The sequence below is a fragment of the Bos javanicus genome, chromosome 13, assembly GCF_032452875.1.
Source record: "Bos javanicus breed banteng chromosome 13, ARS-OSU_banteng_1.0, whole genome shotgun sequence".
Lineage (NCBI taxonomy): Eukaryota > Metazoa > Chordata > Mammalia > Artiodactyla > Bovidae > Bos > Bos javanicus.
Genome location: NC_083880.1, coordinates 9,892,760 through 9,912,226, shown reverse-complemented (window position 1 = coordinate 9,912,226; position 19,467 = coordinate 9,892,760). Strand labels below are relative to the sequence as shown.

At 48.2% G+C, this 19,467-nt stretch overlaps 1 protein-coding gene across 5 annotated transcripts in view; it reads left to right on the top strand.

The window, feature by feature from the left end:
* KIF16B (kinesin family member 16B) overlaps positions 1-18,996 on the top strand; it is a 308,034-nt gene extending 289,038 nt beyond the window's left edge. For all 5 annotated transcript variants that reach the window (XM_061435656.1, XM_061435655.1, XM_061435659.1 and 2 more), the window contains one exon: positions 17,287-18,996. In XM_061435656.1, the coding sequence (XP_061291640.1) occupies positions 17,287-17,445 (159 nt within the window). In that variant the 3' untranslated portion in view covers positions 17,446-18,996. The remainder of the gene's footprint in view (positions 1-17,286) is intronic.
* The last annotated feature ends 471 nt before the right edge of the window (positions 18,997-19,467 follow it).

Here is a 19,467-nt window from a genome sequence, read left to right as displayed (position 1 = left end):
GAGGATTGTTCCTGCTCTCCTCCTAGATACAGCGAGGGACCCTTCTCTATCATGTCTCATGGCTTCTGACGCAGAAGCAGGCATCCCCAGCGACGCATGGAGCCAGTGGCCTGGCCTCCCTCCTGTCGCCCGCGCCTGGGGGAAGCTGGCCTGCTTCGCTTGAGACGGCTGTGAGCTCCAGGCTCCTGTTGACCTCACCGTTTACCCTGTAGAATGAAATGCCATTTTCGTCTCTTCTCTCTGCCATCCCTTCCATTTCACACTTGCCGCAGCACATCAGGGATGGGGAGGGACGGTCTTCTAAACTGAAGCACTTAATTAGGTCCCGGCCCCGGGGGAGTGTCAGAAACGCAGCTAAAGCGGAGAGAAAAGCTGTGCTGGATGATGGAAAGAAAACCCACCTCCTTCCAGGGACACCGAGTTACTACCATGGTTTTGGAGTTAGTGGCCGTTTGGAGTCACGTCTATGATGGTGTCATCTTTATATCATTCATTTCTAGCAGTGTTCGTGTCTGGTCAGTTCCACTTGCTCATTTCTGCCAGAAAAACTGCTTTTTCCTTTTGCCTAGTGCACACATTGTCCTGAGTGTAGATAAAAGAGTGTCCCAGTAAAATTCTAGTCCCTTCTTGGGAGCCAGGTTGTCCTTTAGGGCCCCTGATGATGATGGCATAGCTGCATCCCCATCCTGTTACTCTTCACTGGAGGAGGAGACATGCAGTGGATATGTTACTAATTACAAGTAAGATAAAGCGTGATCTTGTTCTTGTTCAGTCGCTAAGTCGTGTCCTACTCTTCGCAACCCCGTGGACTGCAGCATGGGCAGGCTTCTCTGTCCTTCATCTAATAAGATATATAGATTTAACTGTAGATTATATTATGTGAATATGATTATAGGCACAGTTATAGCTATATAGGTAGAGTAAAGAGGTTATAGCTGTATAGCTAATAGGTGTGTAGAAAGATGTCGGTTTTAGAGATAATCAGTATTGTGTATAGATACGATTCTATAGAGTTATATAATACAGCACGAGGCCACTCTTGTGAAAGCGTGAAGCCCAGGAGTCCGTGGAAGGACTACAGTGTAGCCCAGACCCAGGGCTTTGTGCCAATAGCCGTCTCGACTTCTCCCACCAGCCTGTCGCAGTCCTGCCTGGCGGGTGGGGACTCATGGGCCCCTCGCTCATCTGAACGTTTTGCAGTCACTTGATGATAGATTCACTTAGGCTCAGTGCATGAAACCCTATTCGCCTGAGTTCTTATCACCTAAGGTTGCAATAAAACTTGTATTATAATTCCTTTAAAAAGGACTGTTTAGCCTTAGGAAAGTAATGAGTCAGCTTGCTGTGAAATCAGAAAGTCCTCATCAGAAAACCACACGCTGAAGTCACAGTGCGAGCTCAGGGTGGGGGCAGCAGCTGGGCCAGGAGCAGAGACTGACATGCAATGCCCGGCTCCCAGCATGGGTACCCCCCCCTTTGCAGTCCTGGCTGAGATCCCTCATGCCCCCCAGGCCCATCCCACAGCTGATACGTGCTCCTCCCTACCCCATAGCCCCCAGGGGATGCTGGTCCTGCCCGGCAGGTCCAGCGTGTGCGGGCAGTGTCCCCAGGGCCCCTCAGCTCTTCTCCCCCAGCCTCCTCCAAAGCCGAGGAGGACCCAGCCCAGCTGGGAACCAGAGGGAGGCTAGGCACTGGAGGGACCCCACAGGGAGGCTGCATGTCTTTCTGTGGGGAGCCTGCCAGCTCCCCCTCCTTTCCGGGGTGATTGGAAGTACAGTGTTCATGTTTCTCAGCGTCCCCAGCAGGACCCAGCCCAGCCATACATGCACAGCTGTGAACCCGCTCAGCAACAGCCCCTGTGTGGCTTTTCTCCATTTTTCTCTCTCCCTCGCTTTCCCACCCCTTTGCTTCCGTGTCCAAAGTGCGTCAGTTGCTCGGTCATGTCCAACTCTTTGCGACCCCATGGACTGTAGCGCACCAGGCTCCTCTGTCCATGGGGATTCTCCAGGCCAGAATACTGGAGTGGGGAGCCATCCCCTCCTCCAGGGGCTCTTCCCAACCCAGAGATCAATCCCAGGTCTCCCGCATTGCAGGTGGATTTCTTACCAGCTGAGCCACTAGGGAAGCTGCAAGGTCACCCCTAAATAAGTGACCCCAGTCTTTGCTCTCAGAGGATCTCACGCTGCCCTTACAGGTTGGGCATATACCCTTTCTGACCGTTTTGCTTTTGTTCATGTGTGCGTTTATGTGTGAGAGAGAGAGAGTGTGTGTGTGTGAGTGTGTGTGTGCAAGCCTGTTGCCCTGTTCTGTATGTGCACAGTCTGTAAAATCAGGGAGTCATGGATGCGCTCACACAAGCCTGGCTCACGTCTGCCCTGACCTGCATCCTCCTGTGCAGCCTCCCAGGTTGTCTCCCCTTCCTGCGCTCCGTGTTCTCCTCTTTCTTGCCTTATTCCCTCGTTTCAACGGAGCACATCCCTAGGAGCTTTCTGAGAAAGGACGCACAGGAGGTGCATTTCTAGAGACATGTCTGATGAGGTCTTTCTTCATCCGCTGCTGGCTGGACAGGATATATTAGATGGAAACCATTCCGTCCTGTAGTTTAGGGGGCTTGTTTCACGGTCTTCTGACTCCAGGGCTGGTGGCAGGCGGGTCGAAGCCATCTCGGTGCCCAGCCCTTTGTCTGTGTCATGATTCTATCCACCTCTGTCCCCAGCATTTGGAGTGCTCAGGGGTCTTCTCTGGTGAGCAGCCGCTCCCTTCTCTGGGCCTCTGTCTGCATGGACTTTATCTCGTGTCCTTCATCTGTGGGAGATTTTTGTGATTGTTTCCTCTTCTGAGGATTTTCCTTCCTGGAGTCCCACTTGCCTGTACTGAGCCTCCTGGCCTGATTGTCCTCTTACCTCCTCTCCTCTGCTTTCCTTCTCTCCCTCCCTCGGCTGGTCCTCCCTGCAGGTTTGAGAAACTCTGTGCCACATGGTCCCTCTCACCCTGTCATCCTTTGCTTTAAAGCTCTGCTGGTTACTTTTGCATCTTTTCATGTTATAAACCTGAAGGCCTTGCTTCTTGCTTCTGGAAATTGTTGATTTCTGTATTTCCATGGGTCAGTGTAGTTCCTCTTTGTACATTCCCTTTGCTGCAGCAGCCCAAAAGACAGGATCAGAATTCTTTCTGTGCTTTTGTTCTACTATCTCTGTCCTGTCTCCATAAAGTTCTCTGCTCACTATTTATATCAACACTGGCGGATCATCTTTTCTCTCCTACCGACCCCCGCCCAGTCGGCATGAGGCTTTCTTAAAGACGCTTCAGTCCGCTTCCCTCCATTCATCAGATTTGTCTGCCGAATGAGTTGTGCTTTTCTTAGGTGACAGGTGTACACCATGTCCTGGGCCCGCAAACCTCGTTTGTTGCCTTTGTAAACTGCATCTTTATTTCAGGGTTCTACTGGTTATTTGTTTTCCCTAGACAATCGTTTTCTCTTCCGTACCTGCCACTTAGGTTTTTCATAGCAGTAATGAATCAGTGTAGTTGCAGCACTTCGAGACAGTATTTGGGGGGAACAAATGGAGAAGAACATCAGTTTGTTCCAATTCCGTACAGTTTTTATCTTTATTGTTTGCTCATGTAAAGCTCTCATCCTTTTCTAGACAGGCTTATTTTTATTTCCAGCAGTTCACTGCAAAATGTTTACATCTGTAATATTCCAAGCAACCAGGAAAAAAAAAAAAACAGACTTTCTCTAATCTATTTTCTAATTGAGATCACCTGTCTCATATTATTTATAAGTGAAATTAAGAAACTGCTATTTGAAATCAAGAAAAAATTGATGATCAGAGATGAAAATAGCAGTAAATGAAGCCATCATCTTTTTCTCAATGGGTTTTCTTCAGCCAGCTGAGGGGTCGAGGTAAGGCTCGTGCTTAAGATGCTGGTGAATGCCATGGGCAGTGAGGGGCCCTGTCTGTTCTGTCTCCACAGTCTGGGATATTTATGCTTCTTGCTGTATGTTGTGATTCCCTTTTCCATTTCCATCTATGGTGCTCATATTCCAGTTCACAAAATTGCATTTATTTGCAGTTCCTCATCAGAAAGAACCTGGGTATATTCAAGTAATAGCACAGTCCCTATAAACTGACCTTCCTTACTTTGCCAGGCAGTTTCCTCGTGGCAGAGTCTGTGGATGACGTCAGGTTAGCCCCCTGTTTCTTTGATGAAATGGCCCTATTGCCGTCCCCAGGACTCCTTAACTGGCGAGGTTTCCTTTTGATCTGTACGCTCGTCTCTCTACCCACATCCTATCAGTCCCTTTTAACTTGCACTGCACCGCTTGCCCTGCCCTACAGTTGAAAACAGTCACAGATAAGAGAGGTCATGACGACTGGAAGATTGAGGCTTATGGAGTTCTGGGTTTGTTTGGCGTTTCTCCCAGCCAGACGCTGGCGTCCAGGGAAGTGTGTGTGTCTTTGTGCCCCAGGTTGGCAGCATCTTTCACTCTCTTCTGCAGGGGCTCCTCGGGTTTTAGGAGCTGTCCAGGACAGTGGTAAAGGTTTCTAAAGTTTGACTTTGAGTTATAAATTGATTTGATAAACTTCATTCTCTATAGTAAATAAGTAAAACCCTTTGAGAGAAAGAAGATCCTCTTAAACCCATGATGTTTTGCTACAAGCATGGATGTGAGAGTTGCACTGTGAAGAAAGCTGAGCACTGAAGAATTGATGCTTTTGAACTGTGGTGTCGGAGAAGACTCTTGAGACTCCCTTGGACTGCAAGGAGATCCAACCAGTCCATTCTGAAGGGGATCAGCCTGGGATTTCTTTGGAAGGAATGATGCTAAAGCTGAAACTCCAGTACTTTGGCCACCTCATGCAAAGAGTTGACTCATTGGAAAAGACCCTGATGCTGGGAGGGATTGGGGGCAGGAGGAGAAGGGGACGACAGAGGATGAGATGGCTGGATGGCATCACTGACTTGATGGACGTGAGTCTGAGTGAACTCCGGGAGATGGTGACGGACAGGGAGGCCTGGTGTGCTGTGATTCATGAGGTTGCAAAGAGTCAGACACGACTGAGCGACTGAACTGAACTGAAGGTCCTAAGGAAAGAAAACCCATGCCTTTCATTGTCTGAGATCTCATTACCTAATGGCCATCTCTGTGTCAGTCATCTAATTGGGTGTGTCTTTCAGGAAGCACACGGATTCAACGTATATATATTTTTCATTGAGATGCTTAACTCTGTAGGTAATATCTGTTTGGTAAAGGAATTTATTTTCATTTCCTTATATGAATTATAGACCTACTCTGTCCTCTTTGAAAATTAGAGATGGTGCGTTTAGAGAAGTTTGGTCTGGCTTTTCTCCCTGCCTTCACCTTCCCTGTCATCACCAAACCTCAGTCCCTGTGAAGGGGGTCAGTGGAGCAGATAATCCAGATCTCCAGCTAATCCTCTCTGTGGGGCAGGGTCACAGGCCCACCACTCGGGGCCACAGTCCTCTTCGTACCTGGGACGTGACCGTGGCTCCCCCTGGGGTGCAAGGCAGCATGTGGACCCTGAGAAATAACTCCCAAGGCAGGAGGATAATTTGCCGGGCAAATAGCCCCTCAAGGATCATCAGGGGCTCCTGGCCCAAAGAACAAAAAAGGAGCAGTGGGTCTACTTCCCCCAGAGTCTCCAGAGCTCACCCCCTGGCCCTGAATTCACAGACTCAGTGTTACTCAACAATGGCCCAGTTCAAGGCCATCCAAGGAACACGTGCCATCGATTATACAGAGGACCTTAGGTCAGACTTGAAAGGGAATGATCGCCCTGCTCACCCCCAGGCACAGCTGGTAGAAAGGGATGAGATTGTCATTCAGGGTCTTGAAGCGTCTCACTGCACCCTGTTCCTGGGCTGCACTAGGGGTGGAAGCTTAGGGGTGCCAGGAATTCTCAAGTGTTTCAGGACCAGTTCTTTACATGCCTTGTAGCCAGGACGTGCCACGCAGCAAGTTCAGTCTGTCAGTTACGTTGGTCACTGGGAGTCGTCCTTCTCTTTCCATATGTCAGGAACCTCTTTGAAGGCTTATGCCATGCTGGGAGGAGTCATGAGCTTAGAAAGAAAAGAATAGGATTTGGAGTTTGTTTTTTCCCCAGATGTCACTTTACATAATCTCATTATTCAAAATGATCTTTCAGAGGATAATTTGACTTATAGTTAGATTTGTTTAATATGATTCCCCATTTTGAAAAACATGTGAAGTCATCCTTCTTTTAAAGCAACTCTTGAAATAAAGGGTCTGCCAGTGACTGATACTAGGAGACTTTGAGGAAAAAAATATTCCAGATTCTTGCTGTCCTCTACTTTCCTCTGAAGGGGGAAACATTAAATACTTCCATACTTTAAGCCCATGTAAAAGAAGAGAGAGTTAACAGATTTGCCCAACAACTTCCAGAGGACCAAACTGTATAGATAATAGCGTTGATGGCTTAATAAAGGCTCCTTGTGAATTGGGCCCTGCCCCAAGCGCTTTTACAGACAGTAGCTCATTTAATATTCTGATCCTTAAAAGACAGTCCAGTGAGGAAGCAGAGGAGTTCAGGGACTCTCTGTCCCTGTGCCGTAATGTCCCCACGCCCAGCATGGTGGCTGAAGGGTTACCGAGTGCCTGAGGCGCTGGCTCACAGGGCAGAGTTGGACTCCAGCTGCGTGTGAACCCACCGGCCAAGGTGTGTCTCCAGGGCTCTCTTCCAGCCTCACCTCTGTGCTGAGGGTGTCAAGTTGCTCTGCATCTGTCTTTAGCCGGTTACCAGTCTCTTACAAAGAGACCCAGTAAACAGAAGTCAAAGAACCAGAGTGAGCCCTGGGTGCTGGGCTCCTCCCAGCGTCCTGGCATATTTTGCTTTCACCAAACAAAGTTGAGAGTGTGGCCTGTGAGACTCCGTCACTCCTGGCTCACAGGCGCACCAAACACTTGACTCCTGTCTTCTGCTCTGGAAGCCGAAAAGATGGGACTGCTGTTGACATGTGCTCTGGAGAAAGGCTTAACAAGCTTCTCAGTTCAAGCAGACCTTGGCTTTCTCATGTGGCCAGATTGTTTGTGGGGTTTCACCCTGACCTTGCTGCTCGACCCGGCTGGGTCATCAGGACCATTGAAGCTACTTAATACCCCAAGCCAAAATGTCAACCTATAAAAATTGAATATCATATGGACTTGAAATGCACATCCCTTATAAAATTTTTAAAGCTTGCTAGATTTTATTAAAATATGTGAACCAGACTGAGTATATTAAATTTATGAGTCCAACTGATGCAGTACAATAATTCAATACAATATGCTTATGTCATTAAACTCATAAAGAAGATTCTCTGAATAGCGGTAATGAATAGTTCGGATTCTGTAATCACAGACTAACATTTTCACCCTGATGAATTTTAAGTGGGAGCTCTCAGAATTCTATTTAACATCAAGAAATAAATGCCATATTTCAAATGATGACTACTTATTCTAAGTATTTACTTTAAAACCTAGGGTAGGAAAGAAGTACCTGCAAAGACAGAATTATTCATTAGAAATACGGAAAGGGTTGGAAGAGGTTGGCATGAAGTAGAATAGGACTGTAATTTATAGCTAGTCATAAATTATAAACAGAAAACAAAGAAACTTCTTCTGTTCGGGTTTGAGTAATACCATTTATTCCTTCACCTCTTACCTTTTCCCAAATATGTGTATTTTGGTAATCTCTTAGTAATAACCTACCCAAAAGTGAGTGCTTTAAAGAAACTACCATTTTGTTGCTTATGATGCTGTGATTCTGGAACATGGGCAGGGCTCCGTCGGTGGTTCACCTTTTCCAAGTGTCACTGTCGGGTCAGGATATGGGTATGTGGCAGCGTTTGGATCATGGCTGCACTGAAGACTGGGCTCAGCCAGGGCACCAGAACCTGCAAGGTGACCTCTTCACTCTCAGCATTACCTCCAGGGCACTCTCTAGGTTAAAGCAAGTCCCAGGACTTGTCCTGGCAGGACTCTGTGGATCAGAGAGAAGAGAGTTTGGCAGGATACATTCTGGACCCCTGGTCTAAGACACCCCGGTGAGGAAGCAGAGGAGTTCAGAGACTGGTTGAGAACCAGTCTGGTGGGCAGTGCGAAGTGCCTCCCCCATGCTAAACTGAGCACAGTCCAGGCCTGCTGGACCAGTGGCCGTGCCCCAAGCTCTGCTACCCCACTGTGAGGCTTTATACCCACTCTGCCGTCTGCCTGGAACAGGCTTCCTTCAGAATCTTTCTCCAGTGTCTTCACAGGCTTGATTCTTACTCATCCCTCAGGTCTTGGCATGGTGAATGGTGAATATCGCTCAGTCGTGTCCGACTCTTTGCGACCCCATGGACTGTAGCCTACCAGGCTCCTCTGTCCATGGGATTTTCCAGGCAATAGTACTGGAGTGGATTGCCATTTCCTTCTCCAGGGAACTTCCCGACCCAGGGATCGAACCCAGGTCTCCCACATTGTAGACAGACACTTAATCATCTGAGCCACCAGGGAAGTCCCTAGGTCTTGGCATAAATGTCTCCAGTCCCCAGAGCTGCCTCTCCTAGGTGCTCCAAAAGTATCTCATTCCTTTTTTTTTTTTTTTTGGAGCCATATTTTAATTCCTGCTTCCTTGTCCAATATCCCTGAAAAGCCTGCATGTTACTCAGGATGGACATGAAGTTTGTCTTTTACTGAATTCCCAGCAGCACTGGCAGGAGGAAAGCTCTCAGTTAAGTATTTGTTTGTTGAGTTCATGAATGGGGTCTGAAGAGAGAGGGATCAACAGAGAATAAACCTTGATTTAGTCCTTAAAGGATGAACAGGATTTAGATGATGGAAGCTCAGCACCAGGAAGAATGACTCTGAACCATGAGGAGATGGTGTGGGCCGCTAGGTGCCCTAGGAGGGCAGGCTCTGTGTCTGTCAACACCCACGTGCCCACTCCCCGTGTCACTTCGTGGGGAGCAGGGTGCAGTACCTGTGCAGTGGTTGAGCAAGCTGCTTGTCAAAAAGTGTCCTAATTTTATCAGAGCATGGAGGACATTTGGAGGCATGTTGATAAAGGAACCCAGCATGGTTGATCCAATGGAGACAAATTTTAGGATTCCTAAAACAGCCAGAGAGAGGTGTTCAGAGTAGAATGTATGGGAGTTTAAAACTGGGAAGACTTGACTGTGAATAACATCAACCACCTGGGTTAGTTCATAACAAACGTGGCCAGTGGTGACCAGACCTCTCTGGGGTCTAGAAATATCCCAGTGTGTCTCCATCCAGGCCAGATTCATCTTCAGAGCCCATCAATCAATGATTAACTCTCCAAGTACTGCAAGGTAAATGAGACCTCTAAGTCAACTGGACTGAGAGTTGTCTTTAAGCTGCCACCCTGGCTAATGAGTTCTGGAAATGAGGAATGGCACTGAACTGCCTTCTCTGTTAATGTGTCATGGTGGAAAGGTGGCTCAAGCCCTTTTACATTTTTAAAGAACATTTCAATTTTAATAATTTCAATAACTTTAAATTAAATTATGGATTGGTGTTAAAATTTTGTAAAATGAAAAGAGCTCCACAACAATGAGATGGCCGGGAAATCATTCGGATGACACAGCTGGGGTGAAATATCGCCCGTGAAATAAGCAGTAGGCTGCAGTTACAGCCGTGAGCCCTATTAAAGCGGAAACTTTTTAATAACATAAAATGGTCATGATTTTATCCCCCCTGTTAATTAGAATAGAAGGAAAGAAGCCAATAGATTAAAAAAAAAAAAAAGAGTCTTTCAAATGCTTCTGAGGCCCTATTCTCATTCCCATCTTATACACACGCATACATACTCACACACCCACACATGCATGTGTGGCAGCTGATTGAAATTCAGGGTAAATTCTGAGCAGGGAGGGGACAGCCCCAAAGAAAGGGGCTGCATGTGCATTTACATTTATACCTTAGCGTTACAGGCTTAAAGGATTCTCCTTGAGAATTCCAAGGACTTCCTCACGAATCTGAAGAGCCAGTCATTTTGTCTTACAGTCGTTGCCCTTGTCCAAGTCCCTGTCTCCTGAGATCTCAATCTTCTTACATGGAAACAGAGGATGCAGACACCTGTCCTCCTTCTCCTTAGACTGTCTCAGGGGTCATAGGAGCTCCTGAGCCCGGAAAGGCTTTGCAAATACCTGCTGACCCTACAGCCAGGTTCAAGGCCCCCAGGATTCTCCTGCAGACCCTGCCCTTCCCCAGGCTGAGCCGTCCACATGCTGGCCGTGCTCCCTGTCACATCCTTCACTGAGCCTGGGTACCACACACCTTCCCTCCTTTCCCTGTTCTCAGACTTGCCCTTCCTTCCAGATTCCAGACCTGAAAGGAGAGTGACCGCGAGATGGGAGCGGCCACACCATGTAATGTCCCTCTGACCTCCCAGGTTTTTTCCTGGATGAGCTGTAGAGCACAAGGTCTTCCCTTTGAGCAGACTAGTGTTTCATCCAGAAGCTCCCGAATTGAAAGGAAAAACTCAGCAGAAGCTACTTCAAATCCAGCTTCTACTCAGGTTATTCCAGGAACTTAAGTACTTTTCCTTTTAGCCAGAGCCGACACTGAAATCATATTATAGGTCACACATGAATCATGTTAATATAATGACCTTCATCAGAAGTGTCTAAAGTGAAGTAGCATGTAGCAGCACATTATATTTCATTTTTCCCCCCTTAGTGCAATGTATTGATTGAGGTAACAGGCTAAAGCTCTGAGATGATTGACTAAGTTCTTGCTGAACCACCCTGTATCGCTGTAGGGAGTGTGTTTCGCCTTTCAGAACTCATTAACACAGCCAACAGACCATATTAGCCTGTGTTTTTGGTTCAAAAGATTAATAATGTTTAGTGGTTGACTTTTAAAATGGTGTTGAATTTTAAAGATTCGCCCTTGTGTGTATCTGGGTTTGGAGCGGGAGTCTTCCAGCTGAATGCTTGGCTGGAAATGGACCTCTTGCATGGGCTGACCCATCTGAGACGGTATGTATGAAAGCCTCCCAGGATGGACTTTGTCCTAAGAGAGGCACCCTCAGCAGATGTCCTGAGCCCACTTCAGGCCCCCACCCCCAGAACGGGGTGTGTTGTAAGTGGGAGGTTTCCTCTTATTCTTGACGGACACCTGCTGACACCCCAGGGGTGTTGATGTCAAACAGTAGGGAACAACTGTGGTCCTGGTGAGCAAGTGGGCTTGGGAATGGACAGACCAAGAGCTCTCCTGCTTCTGCCCTGGATTTCTTATGCAAACTCTTGAAATGCTCCACAGCACCAGCTCTGCAGTCTGGGAGAGGCTTGCCCCAGAGGACCCTGCATCCCTGCAGGCTCCACGTGGTATCTTGATGCGCTCTTTGGCTACATGAGCCCATCCCAGAAGAGGAAGACGAAGAGACCACCAGCCCTCTGCCCTGAGTCAGCCAGATGACCCATCCCCAAAGAATGGAGACATATTTTTTCAGAAGGGAATCTGAATGTCATCTGGGAAGGGAAACAGAAGGAAGGTGGTCGAGAAATGACCAGAGCCCAGCAAGGCACTGTGAGGAAGGTCTGGGAATGTGAGCAGAGGTGCGTAGACTCTGTGTAGAAGAGTAGAAGCATCACAGGAAGGAGGCCTCTGCCCCACGTTTGCATGGAGCATTCACTCTAGACAACCCTGCACCCCTGTCCCTGTGAGAGCGCCGTCAGGCCAGACGGCAAGATGCCCAGTGCCATCAGCCCGGCCCAGTGAGATGGCAGCGCCCGGAGAGGAGGGTCGGCCCGAGAAGAGGGGGCTGCGGACGGAGCCTGGGGACTGAGACCAGTCTCTGGACTCGGGAGAGCTGGGTGTGAGTCCTCACACTCCCACGCGCTGTCATCTTTAGGACGGCACTTAGGATGGTACTTGTGCCTCCTGGACTGCGGTTATTTTTCTCTGAGAAGATGGAGATAGTAGTCGTCTCTGTCTCATACCCTGTTGTGGTCTTTAAATGAAATAGCCATTATGCGTTCTCACTGTGCCTGGAGCATTGCAGGCTGTTGATCAACGGCCTCTCTGTGAGAGGAGCGAGGCGATCGCTGGCCTGCCTGGTGCGTGCGTGTGGGGGACATCCCCAAGGAGCTCAGGGGTGTCGGCGAGCGCGAGTTAAAGGACAGAAAGAACCCCTTTGGAGAGAAGGAGTCAGGAACCTGGTGCAGGGCGTCCTTGGCGATCTGTGTGCCCCTCATCCTTCTGCTGATCTCTTGTCCTCCTCTTCTGAAAGCTCATGGTCCCCTTTCAGGATTTTGGTTTTGTTCTGGGGGGAGGGGGCAGTTTTTAAAATCACAAGCCATTTAACATTTTGTTTGGAGCAGACCCACGAGGGCCCATGTCTCCCAGTGACTTCTGCCTCCCCCTACCCTGCTCAAGGCCCCTGTGCAGATTGACTTAAAAAATAAATACATAGATACATATACATATATACACATATATACATGTGTATATATATATATGCCTACAACCTGTAGAAGAAAGACACTTTCTGAAGTCAAGGCGCTGTGCATGAGTACTGAAGTATCCCGTAAAGATTTGTCATCTAAATTTGATTTTCCAAAAGCATTGATAAGAAAATACCTTATATTATAGTGTCGGTCCAAGCAGCTAAAAGAAACCTAGATAAATGTCTAACATATCTATTGTTCTTAAACCTTTTTTTGCCAACTTTGAAAGCAGCTCATGGTCCTCCTGGAGAAGGCAATGGCACCCCACTCCAGTACTCTCGCCTGGAAAATCCCATGGACGGAGGAGCCTGGTAGGCTGCAGTCCATGGGGTCGCTAAAAGTCGGACAGGACTGAGTGGCTTCACTTTCACTTTTCACTTTCATGCATTGGAGGAGGAAATGGCAGCCCACTCCAGTGTTCTTGCCTGGAGAATCCCAGGGACAGGGGAGCCTGGTGGGCTGCCGTCTATGGGGTCGCACAGAGTCGGACACGACTAAAGCGACTTAGCAGCAGCAGCAGCATGGTCCTCCATCCCCAGCGTGGTGTGTGGTTTTCCCTCTCTCCCTCCTCTTCTTTCTACCCCCTCCCCCCGCCCCGATCCCACCCCATCCCCTCTCCCCATCCCCTAGCTGGCCCTTGCCTCTCTTTGGGCTCCTTCTCCTCTCAGTCCCTCCCATCTCCTCGGTTGCTCACTCTCAAGACATCCCCAGACCCCCTCTTGCTCTGCATTCTATGTCCTGATTTGCAGTCTTACTGAAAGAAGATTGGGTTTCATCTGACTTCCCGAGGCAGGGCTGGAATGTCTCCCAACCATGGTAGGTGTAGCCACCACTCTCAGCAGCCCTGATCTGGGGTGTTTCACAGAGCAGAGACTGGATGTGACCTCCCCCTACCCCGCCACCAGGCCAGCCAGGGGTCCTGCAGGCCTTCTGTGATCCCTAACAGCTGCTGAAGCAGAAGCTCCAATACTTTGGCTACCTGATATGCAGAGCTGACTCACTGGAAAAGACCCTGATGCTGGGAAAGATTGAGTGCACAGGGAAAAAGGGGTGACGGAGGATGAGATAGTTGGATGGCATCGCTGACTCAATGGACATGAGTTTGAGCAAGCTCAGGGAGATAATGGAGGACTGGTGTGCTGCAGTCCATGGGCTTGCAGAGAGTTGGACGTGCCTTAGCGACTGAACAACAACGGTGGATGCAGAGATTGAAATTTGTCTGCTTTTCTTATTTTCATGGAGAGGAAGCCATGTGAAGGAAACAGAAATTGGATATTGGATTCCACAGACCCTTCTCCTACTTTGCCCTTCTGACCCTGATAAGCGCATAAACTCCTGGAGTCCTTGAGTTTTGTAAAAAGTAAACTGCCCTGGGGAGGTGGCTCAGTTCCTGGATTTACTTCCACACACCAGGGAGGGTGGGGGTGTCTTTGGACTCAACATTAGAGAGAGAGCTTTGACAGGAGACACTTTAATTTTCTCCCTTTGGCCACAGGTGCTGTGGAAAACACTAGGAGCACAGACAGCAGGATTTATTAATATGAATGTATGTACTTAAGTATGTATTTTATATATAATTAGGATGTATATTGATATACATGCAGTAGCAGAGTTCTAGTACATTAGACTGAGGCCTCAAGCCCTAAGGGGAAGCTTCTTTATTGTAGGAATAGTAATAAACTTGATTCACCCAATACCGTTACACAGTTGTCGATTTCATTACTGAAGAAGCTCAGACAAAAGAACCAAACCCACCGCCCCTCCGTAGCCCTCACTTCAGTAAGTGGGAGGGTATGGGCCCGTGGAATACTACGCAGCAGTGAAAACGAGCAGACCACAGCACACCCACCCAGGTGCACAAGGCTCACAAGCGTCACGTTAGGGCCGTTAAGCAGTGGAAGCCAGATACAGAAGAGTGCACCCTGTGGGATCCCATCGGTATCAAGTTCAAAAGCTGGCAGAACTGATCGGTGGCACAGGAAGCCAGAGCAGTGGCTACCCTGGAGGATGGAGGATGGGGAGGGCTGCCAGGGCTCTAAAAGTGTTCTCATATTTTTAGCCCAGTGCTCAGCACACCAGTGCGTTCACTTTTGAAAACTCATTAAGCGGTACATTCATGATGGATGCTGTTTTCTCTCTGTATGTTTCAATTTTTAAAACTGAACTCATCAATACTAGTCATCAAGGTTGCTTGTAAGCACTTTTCCCCCAGCTCAGCAGTGGGCCCAGGACAATGGGGAATTACAGAGAATGAGATGCTGTCTGTGACGCCAGGCATTTTCTGCAATTTTAGTTCTTTCTTGTGTCCCCTGCCCCAGCCCTGGTCCTTTGGGTTTGTCACTCACCAGCAAGAATTTGCTCAGCCCACTGCAAGCCTGTGGCTCTCGACACAGCCAACCAAGGCCACGCATCACCTCTTCACTTCAGAGCACCCCGAGGTCTCGGCAAAGAACACTTCCTATCACAGCCTTTCTTTGACCAAAGGAGCGGTCTAGGAAGAGGGAGCCAAGGCCACCCGATTCTGCTGAGCAGAGACTCATTGCAGAGAAAAAGCTCTTCCATAATCAGTTTAGAATCAGTTGGATCAGATTCCTCTCTCTGGAGGTTTCATGGAGGCGTGCTGACGCATTCATTTTAAGGAGAGCCATCGCCGGTGACTGCTTCCTTGCTCTCTCTTTACGGGGCTTCCTCAGGTGGGGAAGGGGGATCTCCAGGACCCTCTCTTTGCACTTTATTTATGGCTTTTACTATTACTTCTCTTTTCATTATCCCTTCAGGCTTTCTTGGCCCTTTAAAGGGCCCCTGCTTCATGAACTGATGATGACACATGTTGATACATCATCTGTTCCCGTCCGTCCGGTCAGAAAGCATCTGGGAGGCAGGCGGCGTGGACATTAGTCTGCGCTGGAGCATGGCCGTGGGGGCGTGGGCTGCAGGGAGCTGCTGAGGTGAGGGTCCGGGTCCTGCCTCACCGCACGGAGGGGGTGCAGTCACAGCTCACCCGTGGGGTGACCCCAGTCCCCCTCGTGCCAGATCGGTATTTCCCAGTAGCCGTGTTTGTTGGATCTGGGGTCCCTCTAGGTCAATGTTCCCGGCTTTTCTGCCCCCAGAGAAGTCAGGGCATGTTCTCTTCTGCTTCTTTGATGCAAATCAGTCCTGGAGCAAGGTGTCCATTTTCTAGCAATTGGTTTTGACACCTTCTTACCTTGACCTGCTTTTTGTTTAGAGAGCATTTCTTGAGCGTTTACCATGAGATCAGCAAGTTAAGAGTATTGAACACGGGAAACAGTCTGAGTTAAAAATCCTTGCTTTCACATCTCCTCTCTGGATTACTAGCCTTGCTCACCAGATAACGGGTGTTACAATAATTAAAAAAAAAAAAAAAGAAGAGGTAGGCAGAGGCAGAGTATGAAGATAAGCCGCAGTTGGGTGATGCAGGACCCCTCTGGGTGCGGTCCGAGCGTCTGTCACCTTGCTCTGGTGCTGGTTTCGCAGACATCTCCGTGTGTCAGCACTCTGCAGGCCCTGCCTTGGAAGAGTACTCAGCCGCTGGGCATCAGTTATACTTTCATAAAACAGAAAGAGTTCGATTTTTTAGAAACTATAAATTACCGTACAAGTGTTAATTATTAGTAGTCCCTGTTACTGTTTTTAAGAAAGAAGCTAACAGATTTTCCTTGAGCAGAATGTCTTCTTTCAGAGGTAAATCTGAGGTGGGTTATTCATTCAGCCAGCTGAATCTGGCTTCTTCCCCCAGGCCACAGGTTCATTATCCGTGTCTCTAGTGACATTTGGGGTAAATAAGTGTTTGCACAGAGGCTTGTAGGATGTTAGCTGCCTCCCTGGCCTTCTCCTGTTAGATGCGTGCCCACCCCCTGCACCCCATTTTCAGTTACAGGTAGCCTTTGCCATACCGGAACTGTATTAAATATTTCTGCATGTTTTCTTTTCCGTTAACACATCTTGCTGGTGCCCGTGTCTGATTTCAGCCCCAGCATCTTGGGTCTTGGACTCAGAGCAGCTTTACGAGTTTGGTGCCAGAAGAGCTGGCCAGTGCTGCCACAGACGTGTGCACAGGTTGGGGTGGGGGTGAGCACGGGGTTCAGAACACTTAATCTCAGCAAGAGCTTCCTTTACTGGGTGGTCTGTAAATGTGTGTGTTTTCAGTGGACCCTCTCGCCCGCAGTGTTCCTTTTCGTTCAGTGTATAAGAAGCTGCAAAGCACAGAGGGCCTGTGCCACTTGACACATTACTGACTAAGGACTTACTAGTGCCAGAGACGTTAGTTCCTGCAGAAGTCCCCCGGTCAATAAGAGTAAAAATGTGCATTTAGCGTCGTGCAGACCGTTAGCCGTTTTGTTCTCCTTCCTGTTAGTGGCCTTTCTGTCAGTGAGTTGGGCGGGGGGACATGACTCGGCAGGCTGCAGTCCACAGTGTTACAGTCAGACACAACTGGAGCGACTTAGCATATGTGACTTGACTGAAAAAGTGGGGTGTTAACTACCAGCACCGTGCTGGAAAGTAGACCCCACCCCCAGCGCCCGCTGCCCGGTGATCCCCGGGCTTGTCTGCAGACAGCATGGCCTGTGCGTCAGAACCAAGAGGTGTCACCCGCACGCTGGACGCCGTGGCTGCTCCCCAGGTGGGTCCAGTGTGGGGAAGGCAGCAGAGGGGGGTCCCCGTGCTGTTTCTAACGGCAGTGGCAGCCACTCCATGCCAGGAGGGGCATCGTTTCTAGGCGTTCCTCCCCGACGACTCCTCCCTGCCCGTGTCTTGACCGTGTCTTTGCCTCTCGTCTCTTCCCAGCGGTACCTCAGGGACTTTTTCAGCGTGATGCTCCAGTCGGCCACGTCCCCGCTGCACATCAACAAGGTGGGGCTGACGCTGTCCAAACACACCGTGTGCGAGTTCTCGCCGTTCTTCAAGAAGGGCGTCTTTGACTACAGCAGCCACGGGACGGGGTAGGACTGGAGATGGAACCTCGCCACACAGTGCCTTCTCATCCGAGCAGCCCCCGACCAGGGGCCTGGACCCCTCACCGCCTCCTCCGAGTGCCTGAGCAGAGCCGGGCCGCGCTGGCCACGGTGACACTGAGGGGCGGCCGCCCCTGCCCCTCAGAGTGAATGCGGCCTTCTCTTTGTGTGCAGAGCCTGTCCTGGAGGCTCCGTCACCCTGGGCCCCTGGAGCCGAGCCAGCCCGGGGGCTTCCCTGGTGGGTGGCTGGGCAGACCTCCCCAGTGACTTCCATCTGGTTTCCCCTTTCACCAGAATACTCTTATTTTTTTAATATCCCTTCCATGTGGCTGGCTGTATCCCAAGAAAAGCATTTTAAATTATTTCATTGTATCTTCCTTTTTCCCCATTTGAGGCTGAACTTTTTGTATAATCCCCTAAGCACCGATGTTTACACAGAATTTCACATTCTGCAAAAGGGATTTTCAGTCCAATCATAACTGGAGTCTTCCATGCTTGACACATTGGATGTAGGTTACATCAGCTTCTATAAATCCATTGAAATAGGATATTTGTTTAATCTTGAATATTCAAGAAGTTTTTACCAAATGGCTGTCCTGCACGTTCAAGCTTTCTCTGCTAAGCACAAAATGAGCTCCTCATTGAATGCATATTTTTAAACATTTCGTTCACATTTTTGTTACTGAATCTACTGGATCTTAAGCTGCAAGACTAGAATTTACTGTAGTTTATTAACGATCCCTTAAATTACTCAGGACTTAATGTAGCATCGCACATCCATGTACAAGTAAAACTGCTTTGTTTTACTAAAGAGAAAAATATGAGAAGAAAAAAAGATATATATGGTATATATTGAAATGTATATAATTCTACCTATAGATTTATATGTGTACACACTCCTGTATGATAGTTATATCAAAATACATAATTCACATGAAATTTATTAAAGGTATTTGCTTTTTTCAAGATATAAATGGAGCTGCTATCAATATTAAATGAAGTTCTGGAATCCATCCTGTAGCTTAGTTTATTTTAAGCTTGTGACATGATCATTCCTCCTGGTCTGTTTAAAAATTTATCTAATGTGCTTGGAAAGATACACAATGTATAATTCAGCAATTGTTTTGTGGAAGATGCGCTTACAGTAATGATTGAAGTCACAAATGAATGGGTAACAAAACAGGCCTGCATTCAGTCTTCGGGAAGATGCCTGTGCAACAGAGCTCTCCAGTCTGAAAAATGTATATTCAAAGATGCAATTATCCTGATAAGGGGGGAAATTATTATTGTACTAATTAGATATCATAGTTTAGCATGAAAAAAAATGAGGACTTTTTTTTTTTTTTAATTGCTGCAGGAAGACTTCGTATTGAGTGCTGTTGTGATTACAGGCAGAGGTTAGGGGTAATTACTGCTAGGAAATTTAAACCTAGAGATTAAAGGATAAAAACTGAGAGATGATATCAGGTTAGCCAAAAACTTCATTTGGGTTTTTATGTACGACGTCCCCTTTTTGCTGAGTAAACTAAATGGTTTTCTTCAACTGACCAGGTCATCTGTCTCCTGCCCTTTGGGACCCGTACTGGAAGCCAGGCTCATGGCAGGTGTCTCACTAGGATCACACAGGGGATATGACAGTTTGACAAGAATAAATAGACGTGTGTTAGTAGGAAGCACAGGAATCAGACAATGCTTTGATTCCAGTCCTCATCTTAAGGCGTCAAGTTGAGGGTGGAAATCCTGGTCGGTGCTGGGCAAAGCTGGCTGTAACACATGGGTGTCATTTCACTTCTCTGAACCTCAGTCCCCATCTGAAAATGACACTGTTGCACAGGGTGACCTCTAGGTTCTCACCTAGCCTAGGGTGACAGGCAGAGGGACCGTCACCACTGTATGGATGCAGACTTCTAATCGGACTCAACAGCATCTTAATCTGAGTAAAACTTGAAGGAATGCTGGCAAGCCAGTGAAAAGTCTCCTCAAAACAAGCGATGAAATCCCTTTCTGAGACGAA